Below are 27,618 nucleotides of genomic sequence, written 5' to 3'. Positions count from 1 at the left end.
AAAACTGAAAATATTTTATAATAAGTGTTCCAGAAATAAACAAACATCCTTAAATCTATTTTCATCATCACCTCTATTTGTCGATCCCACTCCTGCCTTATTCCAATCCATTATAATAAAAAAAAAAAAATCTGTCCTGCTAAGAAAATTTTAATGGTGGTCACATTGATTTTTCGGGTCATGCTCCAACTTCACACTGGTCAACTTTTCAGTTATTGTGCTATAACCTTCTCTTCACCACACTGTACTTTTTACTGTGACCCAAATTATCAGGTACATTCCCAACTTTGTACCCTTATCAACCTATTCGCTCTCTAGTAAACTTCAACTCATGCCTCAAAAACCTATGACCTCCTTCGTGAATTTTTCCTGACTTCCACAAGCAAAATTCATCTCTCCTGTATTCCTATTGCACTTTGTGTCAATCTATTTCACATTGTCCCACAATGTACTGCAATCATTGTAGTCCCTACCTATTCCCAAATAAAACTGAGCTCCTCAAAGAAAAATATCATTCTCACAAATCTCCACATCACCATGCATTGAGTGCTTGAAGAATATTTGTGAAGTGAAAATAAAACACATTACCCCTTCCAATGTGTTTTCAGCCTCAAATATTATGATCAGACCACTGAAATTAGTGAAAGTAAATAGACTCTTATTTCTATCTCCTCCTACCCCAATCAATAATATTCAACCATACTCTGATTATATACACCTACACTAAGAATAAGCTTGTGAAACTAAGCCCCAGGTATGATTCTTTTGGAAATCAAAGCCACTAAGATAAAGACATAAGTTCAACTGTAAAAACATAAGTTTAACCTCAAAGAACCTTTTTTCAATAGGCCCTGCTAACATGGAAGAGTTCCTCAGACCATCTCACAACATTTACTAAAACTCAGTCAAGGTTCAGCAAATAGACATCCTAGTGGAAGGACGCTGGATTGTAGTCTTACATATCTCCATTCTAATCCCCTACAAAGACAAACTGAAGAAAAAAACAAGCAGCAGCAACAACAACAATAACAACACAGATATCTACTTGTTGTTTTGAAAATAAAGAAACTAAGAAGATTTTTCCCTTTAATACACTTAGAAAATCAGAAACCATGACCTTCACTGTACTTCATTTTTAGTTATATTATTTCATAACCCCAATTCCCATTTTACCAAATTTATACAGTTGAAACCATAACAATATGACAATATTGTCTAAAACTCAGTTTATCATCTGGAACCCTATTTCCCTTTCCACTTTTTCCATTAGTAATGTGTCTTAACTCTGATAACACACATGTATAATTTGCATCAACATCATTCAGGTAAAAGAAAAAAAGGTGAAGGAAAAACTGAGAAAACTTTAGTTGCAATATTCTTTTAAGAAACAGTACTTGCTGTGTGGTTCATGCTATATGCCAGACACAGAGAATACAGCAATGAATAAAACAAATTTCCACCCTCATGAAGCTTATATCCCAGGGGAGATCAAGGATATCCAAACAACAAACATAACTGGGTGAACTCAGGATAGGTTAGTAGATGTGAGAGCACAGTTACAAAAACTAAGCAAATGCAACAGAGCAGAGGGCTGTGCAAACAAGTCTTGTTGTCACTACCATCCTAAATACTATTTATGGAATAGCTTTCATTTTAATTCTGTAACACAACTTAGAATAAAAACCCTAGCAAACTAACACAGTTGTGGAAGCATTTTCTATAACCATGCTGAACAATTTCTCATAACAGCCTGAAAGACCAAACACAATGAATCCCACCTGAGTTTGTTTTCTTTTCCTGAAAGCAGCAAAAAAGAAATCAGTAAATATGCCTAATACTTACCACGTAATAAAATCTTTTTGCAAGGGTATGTATGAAGATTATTTTGGCTACTGCTGCAGTTCCATACAGACAAACGGAGACATAGAAGTGGTTATACCATGAGAGAGACTGTCCAATAAGAGAGATGAACACTGCTATAATGAGAACCATAACAAGGCTAGTGAACCAGCTAACGAGAGTGATGCCAAGTCCACACAAGAAATCTTTCGTGTAGTTAACAGCTAATAAAGAGAAACAAAAAGTTGAAGTCACTATCTTCTCAAATCAATTACATAAACAGTTAGCAAGCTAAAAAGACAAATGTTTAAAAATCTACCACCATAACTGAAAATTACTGAAATGTCCTAATGTTGAAGACTATTAATTAAATGTTGGAACTGGAAAAAGAAGAATGTTATCAATAAATCAGATGTCTTCTAAATTCAGGTATACCCTTACTAGGGAAGTTGGTCATTTTAATCTTTTTTTTTTTTAACTGGATTTTAAACTCTGGGACACTTAACTACTGAGTCACATCCCCAGCCCTTTTGATTTTTTATTTTGAAATAGGGTCTCACTAAGTTGCTCAGAGTCTCACTAAGTTGCTGAGGCATATTTTGAATTTGTGATCCTCCTACCTTGGCCTCCCAAGTTGCTGGGATTAAGATGTGCACCACTGTGCCTGGAGGTTTATTTTAATCTTTAACACCTTAGAGATAGATGCTTTATGTACCAAAATATTAACCAGGAAAGAAGATAAAGTTCCATATAAAATTTTCCTAAAAGAAACTGACACAGGAAGGCAAAATAGCATGGGAAAATAGCTAGTAATAAAAAATTATTTTAATTTGTTGCTAAATATTTTATTTTGTAACAGCACATAACACCTTAGTCTCAGAAACATTTCAAACGGAAGGGACCAATTTAAACAAAGACAATTTGTTCATACTTCACAACAGTGTGCTATTAGTCTACAGTGTGATCAAGACTTTTTTTTTATATAATGGGGCTTTTCATTAAAAGTAAATCTATAAATAGGGCCTGGAGGCATACACCTATAATCTCAGTTTGTTTCAAAGGCTGAAACAAGAGGAATGCAACTGGAAGCCAGCCTGGGCATTACCAAGATACTGTCTCAAAACAAAACAAAAAAAAGGGGAGGGAGTGTAGCTCAGTGGTAGAACACTTTCCTAGCATGCATGAGCACCTGGGTTTAATCCCCAATACAGGGAAAAAAAAATCAATCTCAAGAAATCATTTTTCAATAGCGCCTATGTGGCACTTATATAGAGTACTTTTATGGAGTAAAAATGTACTTCACCAAGACTTAAAAGTATAATAAGCATATCAATTTAACATTTATCTAGAAATCTCTTATAATATAAAATCAAGCATTATTTTCTTAAGATTTTTTAATGTTCTGGAAAGATATAAGCACAGTAACTTTTTAGCAAATCCTACAACAGTGTTTGCAATTTTAGAGGAAAATACTTACTGTTATGTTTGGGTTGCCAAAATTTTTTGCCCAGGTACAAAACAACAGCCATTGCCACCATGTAGTTTATTATTGAGCCAACACGAGATGGGTAGGCAATGACAAATAGGCCAAGTACATCAAAGAAAACCATGTTTCCATGTTGATACTCTGAAGAAGTAGCCAGCATATCAGATGTAGCTAGATATTTAAGAACTGCTAAAATGTTATCACCTATTAGTAAAGAGAAATAACAAGGTTGAATCAACTATTTGAAAGAAATTTATATGTAAAACAGAAATAAATTATTATTTGAATAAGAAATTAACTGGGAGCCAGGCATAATGACACACACCCTAATTCCAGCAACATGGAGGCTGAGATGGGACAAATAAGACTTTGAGATCATACTCACTAACTTAGAAAAACCCTGTCTCAAAAAATAAAAAAAGGGCTGGGATGTAGGTCATCAGCAGACCTGGATTCAATCCCCAGTACCTCAATAAACAACAACAACAAAAAGGCTAGGCACACACCTGTAATCTCAGCTCAAGAGGTTGAAGCAGGAGAACCATAAGTTTGAGGACAGCCTCAGCAATTTAGCAAGACCCTGTCTCAAAATAAAATCTATAAGAGGACTAATGGTACATGTGGTGCAGTGGTAGAAGGCTTGCCTAGCATGCATGAGGCCCTGGGTTCCATCCCAAGCTCTGAGAAAAGGAGGGAAGAAAGGAAGGAAGGAGGAAGGGGCTGAATGTGAATAGACAAAGCTTCCTACCTCCTATTGCTCTCCCATTTTTCTTATTAAGTTTCTCAAATAAGGCCCATATTCCCTATTTTACTGCCTCTCAATTTGGAAGCAGTCTTTGTCTTCTACTAGAACTATTCATTTTTGCAAAGAGCTCTAATACCACATCTGTTTCATCAGGCTAGTTCAGAGACCCCTATACCTTACTTACCTCTCAGAATTCAAGTTCTGCTTCCCCTGTCCACTGCCAATATAAATAAGAATCACCGTCCCACTTTCCACCATGGCCAATAGCATTCCATTTCCCTAGTCAGCTAAGCTTTATACTTTGTCATCTTTACTGCTGTCCATCTGATTTATCCCTTCTATCCAACTTGTCAAGTCTTGCTGAATTTACATTTTAAATGTATCTAATTCTCCATCCCTCCCCTTTTGTTTCTATCTTTTGTCAACACCACCATAGTCTATGTCCCCCTTATTCCACATGAAAATCACTGTCAGAACAACCCATCTCCACACCATCCACAATGCATTACCAGATCAACAACATTTAAAACTGTCTTAATGAGTTCATGCATGAACTCAGACCTTCAATGATTCCTCATCCCTTTGGCATCTTCTTACTGATTTTTAAAAAGCCTACAATTTTTCTCTCCCTCATATACTTTTACCTCATCTCCCTATTTCTGAAAATATTTCTTCTACTCCAGTCTGACCACCTACTCACCAATAGCCTCCTACACACAAACATATTCTACTCATATTATGCTTACTTGGAACATCCTCTTTTCTCTGCAGACCAAATTCTACCAACTCTATGGCTCTGCCTCAAATTTGTATCCTCTCATTCTGGACCTTTCCAGAAAGCACTTTAATTCCCTGACTATTAAGCCTCTCACCTACATGCACCACCCACCCAATCAGGGATCCAAGTTAACTATTTTCTACACTGAGTAAGCTGCCCACAGCTGTGTCATAATGCCACCTCCAATGTATGGCTTTTCACCCACTCTGGCTACAGATTTACTGCTCAACAATCCTACTGTAACCCTGGGTCAGCTCCCTTTGCAAATCCTTGTAATGAATATTTCTATGTTCTTAACAGCTAAACAGGCAGCAAGACTAAAATTTAAGCCCTTATCTCTCCAATTCCAAATCCCTACCTCATTCTACCACATACTGCCTCTCTAATGTTCAAGCCACAGAATATTTATAGATTTTTACAGGTCATTACTAAAATTTCACCTTATTGTACATTAAAAGTAGATTTTGGAATACCAACCTGCTCTCTGAATGGAGTCTGTTAGAATTCTGTCTGCTGTGTCATACTTGGTGTGATAAATATATCCATTTTCAATAAAAGCTAAGTCTATTCCTAAGACATACAGAAAAACAACAACAACAAAAGTCATTTTGTTTTAAATATCAAATTTGTATTAGACTTGTTTAACATATTAAATTCCTAAAAGACAAAATATCAAAGGGGTGGGATGATTGCTTTGTCATATTTATTAGTGAATGATATAAATTCTCTTCTACATTCTTACAAACTCTGTACATATGGTACATGATTCAATATATAACGACTGAGGAAGTATACTACTTCTTAGGAAGGCATTATAAGTCACACAGCAGGAGGTAGGGATGCTAAGTTTGGGCAGTCATCAAAACTTTGCCATCTATATCCTTGCTGGGCCAAAGCCAAATTTTAACTTCAAATAGCTCTGTAAGTCCCCAAGGGAGTTGGCAAAGCAAGACAACAACAATGAAAGTCAAAGACCCCTGAAGGATCTATTACCATCTTTTGGGAATGAAGTGCTAAACAGTTCTCCCCTGTTTCTTCTGTCACATTGTGGGGCAAGATGATATATTCTAAAGAAGGCAAACACTTAAATTAGTATGAAGTTTTAAAAGGAAAACATTAAGAACTCATTTAATGAGTCAGAATGCACAACTCTCATACAGAATATACTCTCAGAAAATGCTGCTTACTCATAACTTTCAAGAGGTAAAGCTTGCTTTTGAAAAATCAATGTTGCACAATAGCCTATAACCATTGACAAAATACCTGGAATGTTCCCAAAATCCCTGAAGATACGGAAGTCAGTATCTGAAGGAATGATTCCACTCTGAAAAACCTCCTGACCCACCACAGATGCAAAAGGGTGTTTAGCTGCTGTTACATAAGCTTGAACCAACCAAGGATTTTCAGGACCTGAAATGAAACATGACAATATAATACAAGGTTAACCTAGTAATTTTTTTTAAACATACAATACTAATATTCTTTTCTTGAGGGATGGGGGTGGAGCAGGAGCAGGGAGTGGTGCTAGGGATAAAACCCAGGGCGTAGGGGCAATCTAAGTAGGCACTCTACCACTGAGCTACATCCCCGATCTAGAACTAATATTTTTAACATACCCAAAAATGGAACATAGTGGCTTTTTAAATGTATTATTTTTTAATCCCTTTTCTATATTTTCAAATGTTTAATATGTGTGTGTATGAGTTTTAAAATGAAAAAATAACCTTTTATAAACAATTTAAATATAAAATAACAGCAGTACACAAAGTTTAAGTCTGAATCTGGGTTTTGGTACACACCTATTATCCCAGCTAATCAGAAGGCTAAGGTAGAAGGACTGCAAGTTCAAGGCCAGCCTAGGCAACTTAGCCAAGACTTTGTCTCAAAAAATAATAGGGGTAGGGATATGGTTCAGTGGTAGAGCATCCCTGGATTCAGTCCTCAGTAATGAGAAGAAAAGTAAAAGAAAAAGTTTAAGTCTATAAATGGAAAAAATCATTCATAAGTCTATCATCCTAAGATAACTACTATCAATTTTATATCTTCAATTTTCTTTTTTTTTAATTTCTTTTAGTTGTAGATGGACACAATATCTTTATTTTATTTGTTTATTTTTATGTGGTGCCAGGAATCAAACACAGTGCCTCACACATGATAAGCAAGTGCTCTACCACTGAGCCACAACTCCAGTCCATGTATCTTCAATTTTCTAATGTATGAATGTGTATAAATAGCAACAATGTACAAAGTCAAAGGGTACACTTCATACATTGTTGTTTCACTTAACATTATATTATGAAATTTCCTATGTTGCTAGATATTACAAGGTTCATTTTAATAATTCCTATAACATTATACTGAATATACCATAAAGTACCTTACTACTGCTTATAATTTATCACAATTAATAATTCTGCATTCCCATCATCATTCTTTTTTTTTTTTTTCAAATTTATTTTTTAGTTTTCGGCAGACATAACATCTTTATTTTGTATTTGGTGCTGAGGATCGAACCCAGGCCGCACGCATGCCAAGCAAGCGCACTACCGCTTGAGCCACATCCCCAGCCCCCATCATCATTCTTAAACACCTTTTTCTAAATTGGGAGTTCTTCCTTTAGAATTATGGGATAAAGTACATTATTGCTCCAAATTATTCACTCTTTCCTCTCTGAAAAAGAATTCTATATTTCTAACCTTAGCACATAATGCCTCTTCACATGATCAACTGCATGCTTGGCCACATGATTTGCTCTGACCAACAGAGTGTGAGTAGGAATGATGTAACCCTCAACATAGGAGGAAATCTAAAAGCCATTCCATCCCTCTCTTTAACTTTAGCCATGAGGTCACTGTATCTCTGATGGTAGCTTCTCCTTTACTCTAAATCCCAGACAGAATGAATAAGACACATGAAACATAATAATCTTGGAATGACTACAGATACCCAAAACTGAAAACATGACATGAACAAAAACTAAGCCTTTGCTATTGTAAATCACTGAAATTTTAGGCTTCTTATAACAAAACTTGGCAATACATTGATTTAACAGATAAAATAACTATTTCAGAGCATCTGGGAATATTATTTTCATAACTTTATAAACAGATTATCCTACAATAAAAAGATGACTGAACAAAAAGGGGGAAGGCACTATAAACACAAAGAAGAGATTCATACTGGAGTTATCACACATAGATTTTTTAAATAATTATGTTTAATATGCTAAAAAGAACAAAAAGAAAAAGGAATGGAATATACAGAAATGTGTACAAGAAACATATGAGATCATTGAAAAGTCTATCCAATGCATGATTAACTGCAGACAAAATGGAGCAGAAGCAATGCTAGATGCAGTGGTACACACATATAATCCCAGCTACTCGGGAGACCAAGGCAGGAGGACTGCAAGTTCAAAGCCTGTCTGGACAACTTAGGGAAACTCTGTCTCAAAATTTCAAAAAATAAAGAAAAAGAACAAGGTATGTAGTTCAGTGGTAGAGTACCCCTGGATTCAGTCCCCCATACATAAAAAAAAAAATAAAATAAAATAAAAAAGTAATGTCAGTAACAAAACATGTAGTCTACAAAACAAAATAAAAATACATGAAATACCGAAATAAACATACACCAAAAGAGAGAGAAAGAAAGGAAAGCCTTCCTTCTAGTATAATTCCAACTATTTAATACAATTAGAATGATGAAGACAAAAAAAAAGTAGTAAAAATTTCTTAGGGCAAGAATTATGTGATTGCTAAAACTAGGATCAAAATTTGGTAAGTAATTTCAAAGTAGTTACTACGAAGGGGAAAAACAGTAATTTGTATAAAGAGAAACAATTGAAAACCCTGGAAAATACCTTAATCAAATGAGAATAAGTTAATATTATCAATAATAAAGACAAAAAGATACTACAGGCCTCTTGATGTGACGCACTAAGGACAAAAATACAAATGGAAAAAGAAAAGCAATAGTGGGGAAACATATGAGACCCTACATTAATATAATTAACCCTACATTATTATAATTAAACCATTATTAGTATTATAATTAGATATTGATAATTAAAATCATACTGAAAAACAGGTAAAGCTCAACTATAAAAAGTGATTATCACTAAAATCAGAATAACAGTCCTAGATGGGAAGGAAATAGTTCAGTGTAGAATACCTGCTTAGCATGAGGCAAGCCCTGTGTTTGATCCTCAGCATGAAAGGAAGGAAGAAAGAAACTGTATTTGAAGAGGCAGAGGAGGAAAAATTTGGGAGGAAGAATGGCAAGAGTCTACGCTTGGTCATGAGGTGAAGACAGAAGCGTGTTCACCTTATAATAAAATTTTATACTTTGTATAAATTATACAATGGCTATGATATATTTACTAACACATGATAATTAAATGCTATGCTTGATATTAGATTGGAATCCAGATTAAAACAACAAAAACTGTTAAGACAGTATTAGAATGCCTGAAAAAAATCTTAAAATAAATTTTCACTAGATAATAGTTTTATATTATAATGTTACATTTCTTAAGTATGATAAATGTATTATCATAGAGAATATCCATATTCTTTACTTACTGATATGATACTGAGATTACCAACAGACATGATTTTTCTCCTTTATTCTGTTAATGCAGTGAATTATACAGATTTTCAAATATTTCAAATATAAATCATCTTGTTGCTTAACTTGGCTGAAAAGTACCTGTTTTGTATGTATAAACTACTGGATTCAATCATTAATACTTTATTTAGGACATGTGCACCAAAGTTTGATGTTATACACCAAAAATCTCCAAAGTTAAACACATGCATACCTTATAACTCAGCAATTCTACTTAGAATTGAACATATACATACATGTGTACCACAAGACACCTACAAAAACACAGCAGGCCCATTCATAAGAGGCAAAGATTGAAAACAAACTAACATCATCAGAAGAATAAATATAGTTGTACAATGAAATATTATTCAGCAATGGAAAACAATGAACTACTGCTAAACAAAACATAGATGAATCTTACAGCCAGAAGGTTGAATGAAAAAGTCATACACACAAAGAAAATATAATGAATGATTTGATTTATACAAAGTTCAAATACAAGCAAAATTAAATCAAGATATGTTGATGTATTGATGACCTTTGGGGGCAGGAATGACTGAGCAGGCCACAAGGTACCTATCATATTTTCTGCCTTGATCTAGGTGGTGCTTACATGATTATATTGCATTTGTTAAATTCACTAAGCTGAACATTAAGAGCTGTGAACTTTTCTTACATTATAATAAGAAATGAAATAAAGATACCATTTTATGCTCTGTACCATAAAAACTACTTGAGAAAAACACAAGGCCCATTAGTAGGAAAGGGATTTACAGTTTTAAAGATCTACTATCTGGTCTCTAACCCAGTATAGATTCCACTGCAACATCCAAGTGCTCTAGCCCTACTCCAGCCTCTCATGGATCATCCACTGCAATCTACAGGTTGTGGACAGGTCAACTTTGGGTATAAAAAGGGAGGGTAGGGAGACTGGAAGGGGAAGATAGATCAGCTCCTGAGTAAGATAATCCCCATGGTATAAACAAAAGGGAGCCCTTTAAATGAGAAATTCCCTGCCTTGATCTGAGTGGTTCTTACCACCCAGATATATACCTAAATATTTTATACTACATTGTTATTAATCATAAGAGGTAGGTACAGGTATAGCTCAGCAGCAGAGCGCTTGCCTCGCACACATGAGCCACTGGGTTCAATCCTCAGCACCACATAAAAATAAATAAATATTAAAAAAAGAGGTATATACAAATAGTATCCCATTTTTATACAGGAGAAAGTATAGCTTGAAGCAGTTATAAAATTTGTCCAATGTTCAGTGCTTACAGCATACTGCCACTAAGGTTGTGAGGTTTGAGCTTATATCATTTAATTACAGACCCTGGACTCTTCATCACTCCCCTATCTCACCTTCTCCCAAAAGCTTTTATCTTACTTATCCTAAAAGAGAAAGGTATCAGACACATTTAGAAACATTTTCAATTTGCATTCTATCTCTTGCCATCATCAAAATCCTTCATGCTTCCAGGTTGTGTGTATCTATAAATTACTTCTTAAAGAATAAGCCCATACCTATAATCCCAGTAACTCAGGAGACTAAGCCAGAAGGATAGAGACCCTCAGCAACTCAGGGAGACCCTGTATCAAAAAAAATTTAAATAGGACTGGGTATGTAGCTCAATAGTAAAGCACCCTGGGTTCAATCCCCAGTACCAGAAAAAAGAATGAGTCACTTTTTCATGCAAAGAGTTTAGGTATATGTGTTGTTGAAGGGAACTAGAATTCAGTGAAAGAATGAAAAGTCAAAGCTCCCTGAAGTGAAGTGAAAGCAGAGCTACATCGTCATTGTCACAGCTCTACCTCTTCACATTTGGGTGGTGGCACTGGCACCCAGAGAAACAAAAAAAGGAAACTCAATAAAGGAGAAAAAATGGCAAATATTATTAATGAAGCCAAGAAAGATAAGGCCTGAAAACTGGACACTGAATTTGCCACAGCAACTTTATTAACAAGAGTAGTTTTGGTGAGAAGGCTAAAGCTTACAGAAATGATCCAAAAGCAGAAACAAGTCACTTGGAGAAAACAACCATAGATCAGTCTCAAAAGAATTTTGCAGTAGATGGTCAGAGAAATAAGGCAGTAGAGTTGGGTTGGGAGAAAAAGTGGTTTTCTTTAAGATGAGAGAAAGAGTTCATTTCTGTAGAGAAGAAAAAATGAATGATGGAAAAACAAAAAAGAACTTAAGAGAAAAGAATTTAAGTCACCATCTATATAACCAGTCTCCTACTCATGAACCTTCAAGTTAATTTAAATGTTTCACTCATAAAAAAGCCAAGCCAGGTGTGGCGGTACACACTTATAATCCCCAACTTGGGAGACTGAGGCAGGAGGATAGTTCCAGGCTAGCCTGGGCAACATAGTAAGACCCCATCTCAAAAAAAAGTCAAGAAGACTATGTAACACTTAGCCCTATGTGTCCAAGTCAACTATTTCTACAAAATAAATTCCCAGAATTGAACCAGCTAGACAGAAGAATCTACATTTAAAAAAGTAATACATATACCCTACTGTCATGTATATCTAAAAACAACAACAACAACAAAAAAGTAATACATAGTCAGGCATGGTGGCCTGACTATAATTCTAGCAACTCCAGAGACTAAGGCAGGAGAATCACAAGTTCAATGCCAGCCTCAGAAACTTAGCAAGGCTCTAAGCAATTTAGCAAAATCCTGTCTCTAAATAAAAAATAAAAAGGTCTAGGGATATGGCTCAGTGGTTAAGCATCCCTGGGTTCAATACTCAGTACCAAAAAAATATATAATTCATATTGACAAAATACATCATTCTACATTTCTACCAATAAATAGTGTATAAAAGATGCCTGTTTCTCTAATACTCCAAATGTCCATCAGATAATGAAAATGTGATAGATCCATATACAATGGGCTATTCATCCATTTAAAAGAAATGAAGTGGGCTGGGGATGTGGCTCAAGCGGTAGCGCGCTCGCCTGGCATGCGTGCGGCCCGGGTTCGATCCTCAGCACCACATACCAACAAAGATGTTGTGTCCGCCGAGAACTAAAAAATAAATATTAAAAATTCTCTCTCTCTCTCTCTCCTCTCTCACTCTCTCTTTAAAAAAAAATTAAAAAAAAAATAAAAGAAATGAAGTACTGATACATACTAGAACATGGTAGAACCTCAAAAACATACTAAGGAAAAGAAGCCACATATAAGATGCCATGTTATTTGTTTCCATTAATATGAAATATCTAGAATAGACAAATGTGTAGAAATAGAAAATTGGCAGGTGGTTGCCTGCGTTTGGGACAAAATGGGAATGAATGCATATTGAGTATAGGGGTTTTTTCAGGGTAATAAATACATTTTATAATTATGATGATGATCACGACTCTTGTGGATATATCTAAAAACCACTTAATTTTACACTTTTCTCTGAATTATATCTCAATAAAGCTATAATTTAAATAAAAAGAATGCATTCTAAAGAAAATATAAAGCAGAGTATAATCCTGTTTTATTTTTATACACACATACACACACACACAAAAAAACATATTCCAAAAGGATGTAGACTAAACTGCACTGGTTTGCTCTAGGTGGTAGGAACAAAAACATGAATATTTTCACAAGAGAAAATAAAAGATTCTGTGATCCTTTTTGTTTATGGGCTTTCTTGCACTCAAAGTTGGTAGTATCTGAAATTCCTTTTTTAACAAGGAATTTATATTACTGATCTGTCTAAATTTTAAAAGGATGGATTTTAAAACAACTTCACTATTATTAAATCAAGCCTTCCCAACTCATTAAATCATTGAGCTGATGAATCAGTCTTTCTGGCCCTTCTTTAAAAAATTAATAGTAATGATTATTCTAGTCACTAAAAACTCAATAGAGGCTGGGGCTGGGGCTCAGCAGTAGCACACTTGCCTGGCATGTGTGAGGCACTGGGTTCATTTCTCAGCACCGCGTATAAATAAATAAAATAAAGGTCTATTAACACCTAAAAAATATTTTTTAAAAAACCCTCCCAAATCAACATCTCTCAGAAGTGACAACAAAACTAGAAAGTACAGACTGTTTTAACTGAAAAGTTTCTAGGACAGGACAAGTAAATTATTACCACACAGAAAAAGGGCTTATTTAAAACGCAAAGGACAGAGCCATCTGCCTTATGCTTTCAAGCACAATTCCAAATGTCAAGGGACGGGTGGGGGGAGGATTTAGACGTTTTTATTTTTATTTTTTTTTAGTTGTCGATGGACTTTTATTTTATTTATGCATTTCTATGTGGTGCTAAGAATCGAACCCAGTACCTCACACATGACAGGCAAGCACTCTACCGCTGAGCCACAACCCCAATCTGGATTTATCCTCTTTTAGTTAAACATGGAAACAATACTAACTTTCAGAAAAACATACCCACAAAAGCTAGTCTTTGTAGGCAATAGGATCAAAAGTGAAAGCAATACTGGGAAAGGTACAAGAATTTTAGAATGTACTCAGAGGAAGCTTTCAGGTATGCAGTTTAGCCACAAGAATAAGCTCCAAAATTAGGAGGGGGGGGGGGAACAGTATAAAATTTCATCCAAATCTTTTGTTGATGATCCTTCAGAAATATATTACTTTCGAAATATGAGGGTTTTAGAATGAGTAAAACATTTAAATTATATATAAACATTCTGCTATTGAGTCCTAAGTCACTTTTTTGCTTTATTATTAAAGTAACATATGCATTGCAAAATTTTAAACAATTCAGAAAGTAAAATAGTAGTGACAAGAATTGTATTATTTCATGAAGTAGTGTAGAGTTCAAACTGCTTTTTTACATTTTGCCCCCTCTCGGCTCCAGGCACAACCTCCCTAGTTCCACCAATAAATACCCACTATTTAACTGTGACCATTATTAAATTTATTTATAGCCTTCCAGATAATGCAATTATTTCTAAAATTTATGTAGCTATAGAATTTTTAAATAAAATACATACATTAACTGAAGAATAAGGTCTTTGGGCTAGTCAGACCTAACAACAGTGAGTACTGAATAAATATAAATAAATAAAGAAACTTACTTGGGACTCAAACTGACTAACCCTAGGTAAAAGTGTTTTCAACTGTTTGGGTATACATATGTAAAATATGCTAATATATATGCACACAGAAAAAAATTCAGGAAAACTACAGACTAGCATATAACACTGGATTATACCTGGATAGGAGGAATATGGGGAAAGGGTGCTGTGACAATAACTAAAAGCATGAATATAAAGGCACTTAGCATACAGTATACTTATGACAAGGAAAACATACAGACATGCTACTGTTCATGTGAAGCCCTGAGATTTTTAAAAGAGGAAAGACTGACTTAAAGTCCTCTTTCCTTACAAATTTTCTGCTACTGCTTTTTTATTTGGTCATCGTTGAATGTGTTCTTCCTACCCTAAATGACATCCCAGAGGTGTGAATAAAATGTAGCAGCTACTTACTCCTATGTTAGAGTCCAGCTTCTTCTCATTAGTTAGATGAAGAGGAAGCAAAGAGGTTTGAGAGTTGAAAAAAAAGTAAAAACCTCGCTGCTTTTAATCTTATGACATTGAGATTCTCAGAGGCTTAGCTGAAGTAAAGCACACGTCCATTTTGAAGCATAAAAACTTAAGTTGGATGGATAGTAAGTATGGTACTGCTCAGGTTACAAAAACACACTTAGCATTTAGCATAACTTCATAACTTAAACAATACCATATCTTTCATGGGTGCTATAAAACAAGTTCCCATTATCACCTTATTCACTTCCCTCACCAATCTCACCCAACACACTACTCAATATTAAAAACTTCTGGCAAATGTTTATGTCTGGATAAAATACATAACCCAAATTTCTAATAGAGCAGGGAAAAGGCATGGAACTTCCATTGTCAGATTTTAGTAGACCCTGACTAAATAAATCTATGAGTTTTGAATTAAGAAAGATAATAATTACATATTTATCAACTGTAACTTTTTATCATTAAAAAGCTTAATCATAAAATTTAAAATATTTCACTGGGAATGGTGACACACACCTATAATATCAGCAACTCAGGAATATAAGGCAGGAGGAATACAAGTTCAAGGTGGCTAGCCTCAGCAACTTGGCAAGGCCCTAGGCGACTCAGTGAGAAGGATCTCAAAAAAAAAAATTAAAAGGGCTGGGGATGTGGCTCAGTAGTAAAGTACCTCTGGGTTCAATCCCCAGTATCAAAAAATCAATTAAAAAAATTTTTTTAAATATTTCTCTGGTGGATTAAATATTATTGGATTTCTTTTTACATTCAAATTAATTCAATGATAAATTTAAATACCTTAAACTACACATAAATTTTCTTATTTTAATACATGAAATGATTCTCATTTAAAGTTATTTATATCATGATCACCCATAATGAATAAAATGTTCACTACCTACATGACATTCTAAACCTGAACTGCCTAGATTCAAATCCTGCTCTGCCATTTACCAACTCTGAAAACTTAGCTAAATTTATACTTTTTTATATTCTATAAAGAATGCTCATTCAAGACATACTTCATTAAAGACGGTGGATATGTTCCTCAGTGAAAAGAGCACTTGCTGAGCAAAAACAAAAAACAAAGAGATTGTTTAAGGAATTACTTAAGTTAAAAAACTTCCCACTTTAAAAAAAATCAGAATTGCATTAAAATACACAGAGCATGGTGTTGCATACCTGTTTGGAACACAAGTTCTTTCCCTCCTACACCAGCTGCTTCCAGGTTAATAAATGCACGAATCAGGCTGGCCCAGGGGTGCTGAGTAATGAAACCATGACTGGCCTTAATGAGAAGGAAAGAAAATAAATACAGGGTAAATGATCAGAACCTAAATTTTTTACTGTACTTATTTAAAAGGACAGATTGGCTATCTTCATGAGGTAAAGAATATAAGAACAAAAGAATCATTTCTCAAAGGCAGTCACTGAAGACATTCTCTGTTTCTCTTTACATCTAATGGCTGTGTGCAGTCTATTGAGTTTTAGAAAGTCATTTATCAGAGAGGCAGCCTGAGTGGTGCCATGAGTGGTGCCAAACAACATCCTTGGTAAATGTGAGGCTGGGCAAAAGAAAGACAAAAAGAACAAGAGTAAGGAAGAGATAATTTGCATGGCAGTGCATTCATTCTATATGCCTGTCTGAAAACATCTCTGTAACTCCAAAGAAAACTAAATATGAGTTATTATGCCATCAAAGAGCTCTCAAAAGAATCAAACACTGCCAAGATGAACTGTTCTGAGTTGAGTTCTTCATATACTGAACATGTTAACATCAGTGGATTTTCTAAAGTACTGGCAGGTACAATATGTCTTTTGCATACCATTTTATAATACTATTCATATGAATAATAAAAATGCATAAGTGTTAGTTATTGTTATTATTCTCATTATTACTCAAGCCTGGTATTTAAAACAGTTCTTTTGGGCTGGGGATGTGGCTCAAGCGGTAGCGCGCTCGCCTTGCAAGCGTGCGGCCCGGGTTCGATCCTCAGCACCACATGCCAACAAAGATGTTGTGTCCGCCGAGAACTAAAAAATAATAAATATTAAAAAAATTCTCTCTCTCTCTCTCTCTCTCTCTCTCTCTCTCTCTCTCCTCTAAAAAAATAAAATAAAATAAAATAAAATAAAACAGTTCTCACCTGCAAGACATTTTCTTCAGCACCATTGAAGAGAAACACCACAGCATGCCGTAAGGATACTGAAGATGTTGATAAGACACGAAGGACTTCCAGCATTACTGAACAACTAACTGCATCATCACTGGCACCTTCAAACCAGAAAAACAGATATGCTTCTCAGATTTTAGAACTTTTACATTATAATTGTAATGCCTAAGAATGGAATTTTTTCCCTCAGAGAAGAATCACAAAAGCTGCAAGATTAGAAGCATAACTCTGTCATTGTCAGGTGACCACTATCCCTACCACAGATAAACCTCATGAGGATCTTTGGTTTGCTCACTGACTTATAATCAGAGACTGGAACCAATCCAGGCTCACAGTAGACTGTATCTATTGAATAAAGCAAACAGATGAGACCTAAAGTTATACTGAAAACTGGTATTCTCAGCAACTGAAGGCTATTTATCATTTTTTCTCCTTATTCTGCATCCTCTAATATTCTCATTTCTGGTACCTACTGCTTTCTTCATCATCTCCCATTGTCACCCACTCCCTTCTTGCTTATTTTCCTACCAAGATCATAAAAGCTACAAATCATTCCACATCAACAGAGGGGATGGTTTGGATGGTATAGTACTTTTTAAGGTTCTTCCAAGCGGATCAATCATATGATGGAAAAGCACAATGAAAACATTTGTTTGGTAGACACAGTAGCCTAACTAAGTCATATATCTGGTCCCACCACTGACAAAGTAGAGGAATTAGTCAAATCTCCTAATCTCTTAACTCAGAAATTTTATATGTTGATTAAAGGAGATTATAAAAAGGACTCTGATGCCTTGTTTTTTTTTTTTTTTAAAAGCACTGAAGGGGTAGTTAAAGGAACTGACTGGCTATTTGATGGTATTCAGGAATTACTGTTAGGTTTTATAGGTGAAGTAACTAGTAGTATTATGATCATGTCAAATAATACAGAATGAAAAACAGAGAAACCATTATAGCTAAGATCTGCTTCAAAATCATCAAAGAACAGAGGGGTAGAAGCAGAAAATTAAGATTGGATCACTGAAGTTGAATGTACAATGGGGTTCATTAAACATTCTCTTTTTATGTACTTGAGATTTTCCATAATAAAAAGTTTAAAGAGCCGGGGGTAGTAACTCACACCTGAAATCCCAGCTTGGGAGGTTGAGGCAGGAGCATTTTGAGTTCAAAGTCAGCCTTAGCAAGACCCTGTCTCTAAATAAAAAATAAAAAGGGCTGAAGACATGGCTCAATGGTTAAGCATCCCTGGGTTCAATCCCTGGTACCAAAAATAAACAAAAAATTTAAAACAATAAGTTTAAAGAGTATTCCAAGTAAATAAACTCTATCATAACCGAAGCAAGAGCATTTCTGGATCTACACACTGGGAGGCAGTGTGCTCCAGTTTAATGGCTATTTTAGAAAAGGAAAGATTAGGAAATAAATTTTAGCCCTTGCTTTACTCCACTATTTTCCAGTCTAGGAAGCAGAATAATGACAGCCACCTCCCAGGTTTGTTGTGAAGATTATACAAGACAAACCTGGTACCTAAAACCTGGGAGGCATTCCATGTTAATTTTTCCTTCTCCTTTCAGTAAACTTATTCCATGAAGTTCCAAGTTTTCAATTCTGGGAACTTAATGCTCAAATATCATTTCAAAGTGGACATAATTAATATATTTATTGCTCAATTTAAGTTTTTATGGCTGTTCCACATCTGACACAATGAGACAAAAGGGGTTAAGGATGCCAGCTAAAATAAAAATGCTTGTTTGGGCTTTGTTAAATTCTAGATCCAATTCCTACTGAAGAAGAAACACTATTAACAACTCTTGTCTTGGTAGTGATTACTGAATTGTGGTATTAATCAAAATGAAACAAAGTAATAGTTATCTAATTACTATTCTGCAAGAATATGTTGCCATTACTAAAAAGTGCCACCTTGGGCTGGAGATGTGGCTCAAGCGGTAACGCGCTCTCCTAGCATGCGTGCAGCCCAGGTTCGATCCTCAGCACTACATACAAACAAAGATGTTGTGTCCACCGAGAACTAAAAAATAAATAAATAAATAACCCCCCCTCTCTCTAAAAAAAAAAATAAAATAAAATAAAAAGTGCCACTTTTGGCTAGGTATGGTGGCATGAACCTGGAATCAGGAGGGTGAGACAGGAGGATGATGGTAAGTTGGAGGCTAGCCTGGACAACTCAGCAAGACCCTGTCTAAAAATAAAAACTAAGGGTTGGGAATGTAGCTCAGTGGTAGAGTGTCCCCGGGTTCAATCCAATTACCAACAACAACAAAAAAGGGCTGGGGCTATAACTCAGTGGCAGAGCGCTTGCCTAGCATGTGTGAGGAACTAGGTTAAGTCCTCAGCACCACATAAAAATAAACAAATAAAATAAAGGCATTCTGGCATTCTGTCCATCTACAACTACAAAAATTTTTTTTTAAAAAGTGCCGTCCAGAAATAAAAACATTTTTTTAAACATTTACTTTTTTTTTTTCAAAGATGGACATAATATTTTTACTTATTTTTATGTGGTGCTGAGGATAGAACCTAGTGCCTACCATGTGTGAGGCAAGTGCTCTATGGCTAAGCTATAACCCCAGCCCCAAAACATTTACTTTTACTTTGAGGCTGAGAATCATTTTATAATAAAAGCAAACAATAAAATTTTTCTTTATTAAAAGTAAAAGGGAAATTAAACATATTTATCATTACAGGGTTGATTAATAAATTATGCCGTCCATTTATCTTCCCTTAAATTAATGGTTCTGGTATCTTAGAAGAGAAAGAAAGGGGAGTAGTTGACCAACATATCTTCTGTTTAGAATTAATCCCAAAATTGAAGCCACTCCCCAAATAACTCAATAACTCTTCTACCAATGACTGAGAACCTCACAGCAGACTCAAAAAGATAATTAAGGCTTTTGTGTGAATAAGATTACTCCTAATTGGTACTAGTTCCTGAGTTTCAAAAACAATAGGGCTGGGGATGTGGTCAGGTACCCCTGAGTTCAATCCCCAGTACAAAAAAAAAAAAAAAACAACTCATACTTCAATTTCTATCCCACAAGAATAATTTAGGTAATAGTCTATTTGATGAATGTGCAAAACCTTATTTTATTATTTTTAACAACTTCTTGACAGAAATTTCCTTGAGACTATTGGTATAGTATAGGTATTCTTATAAAAATTTAGGTAAAAATGGATTCTAATGGCTCACAAAAATACCATTCTTTAATTAGCACACTACATATGCAATTTGTAACACTTGGCCCCAAGAGTAACAGAATATGCCACTCCAATATATGCCACTTTGGCATAAGGATTATTTTGAGCTGAAAGCAACTGAGAAGTGGATAAATGCTCTTGCCTTCCTCCTATTTGCCTAAAATAGGCAATAGGATATAAATTTATGGAGGTATTCTACCTTCCCTCTCTACCAAGAAGGTCAAAGGCTGATCACCAAAGACAATTTTAGACCCTTATTAACCTAGAGACTGCAGCAGAGAAATTTAAATAACAAACTTTACTAACTAGCTTTATCTACAATATATTTATATTCAAACAATTTGCTGGCCATGGAGACTCGGAGTCCTTTTCCTTTGTCTTGTCAATCCAAAAGGCACTGTGTTTTTGTTGAAGATGCTATATAAGCCAGAGTTCTAAGCCACCTCTTTGATATTTACTAATTTTCCCTGGATACCTTCCTTGTAATACATGGTAATAAACTTTGATTTTTCTCTTTTCAATCTATCTTCTCAGGCTAGGGATATGGTTCAGTGGTAAAATGTTTGCCTAGCATTCACAAGGTCCTGGGTTAGATCCCCAGCACTGCCCCCCACCAAAAACGATCTTTTTGTTATTACAGGAATTCAATCCATCTAAGAACTATGAAGGACAGAGGGAAAATTATTTTTTCTTCCTCTACATTTACTTATTTACAAATCTTTCTTATATAATATCCAATTATGATACTTATTTGCCCCTTCCCAGAACTGATGTATTATAGAGGGTGATGCTTGTTTTATTAGTGCTTTTATTCTGACATAAAAGACCACTGGTTTTTCCAACATGGAGGAAAGTACTCCAGCTTTTACATAACAAATATGTGCATACTGATTTCTGAAAAAGCCAAGTACATTCTAAATGATAACATTGTAAAATGCTATTTTCTATTTGTATCTATCCACTTTTCCTACTTTAACTATTGAAAACAATTTTCTGAGGAATCTTATTTTACAAAATGAAAGTTCTATTTAGGAAATTTTCGATCATTTGGAAAATATACATTATATCAGGCACTGTCCTAAATATCAAGTATCCTATTTTTCCAGGTATTTCAGAGCAAAATTTTAAATTAATTGTGTACTCTAACAGCAATGGCACACAAAATTCTCCCTTTACAAGTCAACAGAAACTGCCAGAAGTGGTATCCTCCAAATCATGTATCCCTTAAAGGCAAAGACTATTCTTTACGAAGTATCCCCACTACTTTTACAATACCTAACTAAATAAACACTTGAAGTGACAGACCAGACTCTAGGACACAGGACACAAGACTGGTAACACTGATTAGGATGCTTCAGTCTACCAAAAACATTTCATGATTGGGCTACCAGCATTAATATATAAAAAAGTAATAATAATGAAGCACATAAGAGAAAACTGAATGGTTAGATCTTAAAACTGATACCTTCCATCACAACAACAAAAAGACTTGTCCAAGAAAATGGTCCCCAAAACTGCCCAAACATCTTCAGGTTGTTAATAAACTTTCTTAGCTGTTAAGTCTTAAAATGTCTGCAAAACAGGTACATACCTGGTGAATTTGCCACTGAGTCAAAATGACAGTTAGCCAGGACAGCATGCTGGGCTCCATCTCTGGGTTCCAGCTTTACTACAACATTGGTGATGTTGTCATAGTAGCTTGTAAAGCCTCCCAAGAAGTCAATGCTAAAGGAGCCTGTAGGCCTTTGTACATCCACTGAAATCTTGTGAAGTCTATTACTTTGAACTTCAATCAATTTAATCTGTTCCAAAAGGTAGTGCACAGTCAGGATTTCATTTTCTGGACTTCCTGTAGTCCTGGGGCCAATGGATGTTATATGTTCAAGATAATCCCTGGAAGCAGCCAAAAGAATGATGATGACAAACACTTGTAGGCTTAAAACCAACACTTAGAACAGAGCAACTTTTCTATTACATGCCACTTCTTCCCTCAAAAAAAGCATAGTTCTTTGGTTTCTCCTATTAAAAAAAAAAAAATACTGCCTTGTTATTAAATCAAGCACTTATTTGCAAGCACTCTACTACTGAGCTACATCCCCAACCCTATAGAACAATCATTTGTAAAATTCCATCATTTTATTTTGCCTCCCAAGAGTTAATGCCTTCAGTTTTATCTACCCATCCGGCTTCCAATTTCTCTCAATCTCCATAACAAATCAATAGAAAGACAGGATCATATTCAAAATGTGTGAACACTGAAGGCTGGATAGGAGAGAATACAACTTCAGGGTGCCACCACTCCTGAAGGTTATTAGTTCTGGGTTTCCAATTCTAAATGGCAGACATCAATAAGCAAAGACAATCAAGTCAAGAGGGTAAATAAGCAAAGAAAAACATTTGGTGAGGAATGGACTCAGCCTTCCTTCAGTGCACACAGGACCTAAAATCTTCAATTCAGGCCACAACAACTCTATCCTAAAGCAAAAAAAAAAAAAAAAAAAAAAAAGTTTCAATGCATTACAAATAAGGAAAAAGAGAGGGTTAGGGAGTGTTCCATAAAGTCCCTAAAAAGCTTTCAGCACTTTGCAATCAAAGAAAAAGTTTTTAAAACACAATGATTGTTGAAAACTGCTGACTTATGATTTTATTAACTTTCAGACACTTATTACAATACCCCCAACTTAATCACCTTTCCTAACACACCTAAAGGTCTTTTTAAAAACAAAAGGTTAAACCTTACAGTCACTAACCTAGGGCACCCCCAAAGACAATTTGAGAACTTCTGAAATTGTGTGCAAAATTTCGAATGGGTTTTCCACTGAGACTCCATAGCTTTCAGATTTGGGGGCTGTAAACCTCAGAAAGAACACTACACTAGACTCTTTCAACAGTGCCTCCCCCCAACACACACACACACACACACACACACACACACACACCGAATTTATAGTACAGTCTGGACACATATTATTTCTTTCTCATTCATTTCATTTTAAAAGAAAGCTAATCAAGGCAAAAAGTGGAAGTTGCTCCAGAAGATGTGGATACCACTAACAACCAATCATGTGCAGGGAGAGCACAGGAGTAAGTGAAAAAGGCAGCTCCACGTGTAAGTGAAAAAGGAGGCTCAATCCACCCGGCCACCCCCAATCTGTACGTACGTACCACGAGATAAACAGGAGACCAGACAAGTCCCCATCCCGGCAGTTCGGACCCCAGAAGAAGGGCACCTAAGGCAACCCCACCCCACGTGCACCTGCGATGCGGGGACTAAACCTACGCGTCCAGCACCGGCAGGTGCACGCAGGTACCGTGCCCTGGCGCCCGGGAAGGGAACGCAAAGGGACGCGCGGGCAGTGCCGGGCGAGAGCTGCCGGTACCTGGCATGGCGCGCGTCGAACTCGCGGGGGTGCCCAGAGGTCCCCCGCAGCACGAGCTGCTGCAGCGAGAGCTGTACCAGAAACCGGAGAGCGAGCAGGTAGACAGCGATCGCCACCACTGCGCGTGCCTCGGACAGCCCAGTCCATGCGCCCCGGCTAGCGCCGCCGCTACCCCCCGGGCTCCTCTTCCGCGTCCTCGGGCCTCTGGCCGCGTCTACCAAGGGCTCCTGAGCCGAGGCCTCCCTCTCCGATTGCGACGGAGCCTCCAGTCCTTCCCGACGCTCGGCTCCGACGCGATGCCGCCTCACAGCAGCCGGCTCAGAGCCCCACTCCATGGCCACCAGCCTTAGCCGCCAGCCCAACAGACCCAGCCCGCGACGGCCCCGGCAGCCGCCGCTGCCGCCGCCGCAGCCGCTGCCGCCACCGCAGCGCCTCCTAGTGAGCGGACGGAAACTGCAGAGGGCCAAACTTCTTCTGATTGGCCCGTCCGGCCGCGTCGCGACCAGCTACTTTGGGCAGACCTCTGACCACGGTAGGGCAGGCCCAGACTGAGCGTGGTAGGTATTTCTTCTCCTGTATGGTTTCCCAGCCTGATGGGGAACAGAGATTTCCAAATGGAAAAACACCCATAAGTCTAGAAACGAACAACCCCAAACAAGAGAAAAGTGAGAGAGAGAGAGAGAGGGAGAGAGAGAGGGAGAGAGAGAGAGGAGAGAGAGTGTGTGCTTAAAAAAGAATGACGGTGGCTTTTATGGTGCACCTGGTGGATGAGGGAAACAATGGCCCGACTTTCGTAAAGAACATTAGAACAGGCTCAGAAAAAGTAGATTCCTGACTCTTAAAATGAGTAATAGGGCTCATTTTGCTTTCACATGAACAATCTAATCAGATCTTTATAACCTCGTGTCTTTTAGGAGTTCATGCTAAGAATCAAACACTGTCCAAGTACTTTAACAGTGTCTTATTTAATTCTAAGAACCCGGAAAAGGAAATATTTCTATTTAATACCCGAGAAACTTAGAGGTAGCAGATGAAGAATTGAAATTTAACTCCGTGGGCTTCCAAAACAGCATTTTGTTCCTCTACTACAAACGACACTCTGGAGAAGAAGATCCAAAAAAGTTATTCGTTTTTCAGTGTCACCCTCTGTGGTAAGAAGCATAGTCTTGGTTTTAGTGTGAATCCTAGCCATTAGTCTTCTTCCCTCTTGCTTGTGCAGTGAGCCTCTCTTCTACTTTTGTGTAGTGAGCCTCTCTGCTTCATTTGTGTTTCCCGGGCATGCAGTTGATACAGTACCATGAGCCTTATCTAGAAACCAACTGGAAAAGCACCTTGCACAATTTTGACTTAATACATTTGTCAGACACAATGCACTATGGTTTTCCTCCAGCTACTTCTCAGGCTCCTCTGCCATCAGAATGCTTCTTATTCCCAGCTCTCCAGCCGCACTAGCCTCTTTCAGACTTCCTGCTTACCATCTTTTCTTCTACAACATGATCTTCTCATATGCTGTTTGGATTACCTAGAATGTTTTCCTTTCCCCCATTGCCTAGTTAATTTCTAACTCAGTCCTTCAAGTCTCAGTGTAAGTGAGAAACAAGGCCACATAAGCCTGGGAGAGAATGTGTAAATGGTACTTCCTCAAACAAGAATCACTTAAGAAAATTAAGCCTTTCTTATTTCCCTTATTTGACCAGATATGCACAGGATTATTTAATGTTTCCCTCATTAGACTGTAGGTTTCAATAGGGCAGAAATCATATCTGGTTTTGCTCACTGTTGGCGTGTATAATCAATAAATATAATCAATAAATAATTCTTTTTTTTAAGATAGGGTCTCACTAAGTTGCTTAGGGTCTCTCTAAGTTGCTGAGGCTGGCCTCTAACTCATGATCCTCCTACCTCAGCCTCCTGAGCTGTCAGGATTATAGATGTATGTCACTGCACCCAACAATAAATAATTCTTGAGTAAATGTATAAATGAAAACATAACAATTTTATGGAAACAACATAATTTTAGCTCTGTGAGATTCTTTCTAGTCTGTAAGCTCTGTGAAGCCAAAGACAATGTCCATCTTATTTATTCATCACCACATCCATAGTGCTTAGCTCTGTGCGTAGTCCATGTCATCACTCAATAAGTAATTATTAAATAAAGGAATGAGTATATATTGCCTTCTATGAGAACCAACTGTTTTTGCTATTTACTTCCTCTGAAACCTAGACTTTCTACCATCTTTGAAAGACCTCAAAATCAACTGTGTCCACTGTATAACAAGATGTGGAGGTTTCTGGTGCTTAAGGGAAGGCCCTCAAAGTCTTTTATGCTTTACTTATTTTGTGCCATCATTTGCTGGGCTGATTGGTATCAGAAATCTAGGGACAAAATAGCTATGTGATTGAGTAAATCACTTGAGCTCACTCTTTCTGAATGAATACTGCATGGTAAATGTCTCTGGCCAGACCCTATGGGAGACAGTGTGTCATAATAGAAAAAAAAAAAAAACTGGCTATTGAACTCAGGAATCTGAGTTCCTAGATCTGGTACCTTCAATACACATGGCATTATTTAAGTTATAATTTTACCTAGACCAGTTGTTCTTATCTGTGCTAATGGATATATCTGCCTTAATGGGATTCAAGGAGGATTAATCATTAATATATATATATATATATATATATATATATATATATATATATATGAATAATCTCACACATAATTCTCATTAAAAGCTATTTTAGAGAATTTTCCTTAAATAATCCTTTATAGATTAGAAGTGATTTTCCTATCATGATAATCATAGAGCCCTGGGTAGTGCAAATGAAGCTATAATTGAGTTCTTTTTTTTTTTTTTTTTAAAGAGAGAGAGAGAGAGAATTTTTTAAATATTTATTTCTTTTTTAGTTCTCAGCGGACACAACATCTTTGTTTGTATGTGGTGCTGAGGATCGAACCTGGGCCGCACGCATGTGAGGCAAGCACGGTACCACTTGAGCCACATCCCCAGCACCTATAATTGAGTTCTTAAAAGGCAGTTTTTCTCTTAGACTTGTATATACTATGGCATTCATATTTGAATATTTTTGAGCTATCATATGTAAGATATCTACTCTGTCAGTTACTAATCAAGGTGGAGAAACAGAAGAACAAATCAATGTTCCTGCCTTCACAGAGGTTACATTCTAACAAAAGGAGTGTACATGTATGTGAATAAAATGTCAGGGCTAAGTGCTATGAGGAAAATACAGCAGGAAATTGAGAATGACAGAAGCTGCTGTTGTATTTCAGTGATCAGGGAAGGTCTTTCTGAGTAGATGACATTTGAGGTAACCTGAATGAAGTGAGAAATAGGGCCACATAAGTCTGAGAGAAAATGTTCCAGGCAGAGGAAACTGAGCTGGTATGTTCAGAAGCAACACTGGGAAAGGCCTGTAACAAAAACAGACCAAGCCATGGGGCCAGTGGAAAAGAGAGGTCAGAGAAGCAGACAGGGACCAGAGCAAGGAGAGCTCCTGGTCACAGCAAGGACTTTGGCATGATTTTGAGCAGTGAAAGTTTGTGCTCTGAGTGATGTTTCCTGAGATCACTCAGTCTCAACCCCAGGCAGAGCAGGAATGATCACACCTAGATCACAAAGGCTAACAGACCTTGATAATGTCTGGCCTTTGAAGCTTTTGAGGCCGCTCTGATTTATGTGCGGAAAGATGACCACAGTGTATTGAAATGCAGGCTCTAGTTTCCATGTATCAAATTGCTGATAAAGACAAGATGGATGCCCCATAAGGTAAGCTATTGATCACTGGGGCTAAATCCATTCATTTAGTTTGTCAGACAAGTATGTGTTTCTTGTGTGTCCCTTCATGACAA

At 36.6% G+C, this 27,618-nt stretch overlaps 2 protein-coding genes across 3 annotated transcripts in view; one reads left to right on the top strand and one right to left on the bottom strand.

Annotated features, from left to right (window-relative positions):
* ERMP1 (endoplasmic reticulum metallopeptidase 1) overlaps positions 1 to 24,220 on the bottom strand; it is a 46,472-nt gene extending 22,252 nt beyond the window's left edge. The window contains exons 1-8 of the mRNA XM_081263243.1: positions 23,751 to 24,220; positions 21,962 to 22,263; positions 17,128 to 17,255; positions 16,163 to 16,268; positions 6,112 to 6,258; positions 5,326 to 5,418; positions 3,317 to 3,529; positions 1,843 to 2,063 (exon numbers count right to left, since the gene is read on the bottom strand). Of these exons, the coding sequence (XP_081119369.1) occupies positions 1,843 to 2,063; positions 3,317 to 3,529; positions 5,326 to 5,418; positions 6,112 to 6,258; positions 16,163 to 16,268; positions 17,128 to 17,255; positions 21,962 to 22,263; positions 23,751 to 24,085 (1,545 nt within the window). The 5' untranslated portion in view covers positions 24,086 to 24,220. The remainder of the gene's footprint in view (positions 1 to 1,842; positions 2,064 to 3,316; positions 3,530 to 5,325; positions 5,419 to 6,111; positions 6,259 to 16,162; positions 16,269 to 17,127; positions 17,256 to 21,961; positions 22,264 to 23,750) is intronic.
* The window catches only part of MLANA (melan-A), a 64,263-nt gene continuing 60,821 nt past the window's right edge, over positions 24,177 to 27,618 (top strand). For both annotated transcript variants that reach the window (XR_014018334.1, XM_081263257.1), the window contains exons 1-2: positions 24,177 to 24,307; positions 24,665 to 24,901. The gene's annotated coding sequence lies outside the window, so the exon portion shown is untranslated. The remainder of the gene's footprint in view (positions 24,308 to 24,664; positions 24,902 to 27,618) is intronic.

The sequence above is a fragment of the Spermophilus citellus genome (genome assembly GCF_964194105.1).
Source record: "Spermophilus citellus genome assembly, chromosome: 2".
Lineage (NCBI taxonomy): Eukaryota > Metazoa > Chordata > Mammalia > Rodentia > Sciuridae > Spermophilus > Spermophilus citellus.
The sequence above is the reverse complement of the archived record's forward strand: the minus strand, read 5'-3'. Positions and strand labels throughout refer to the sequence as shown.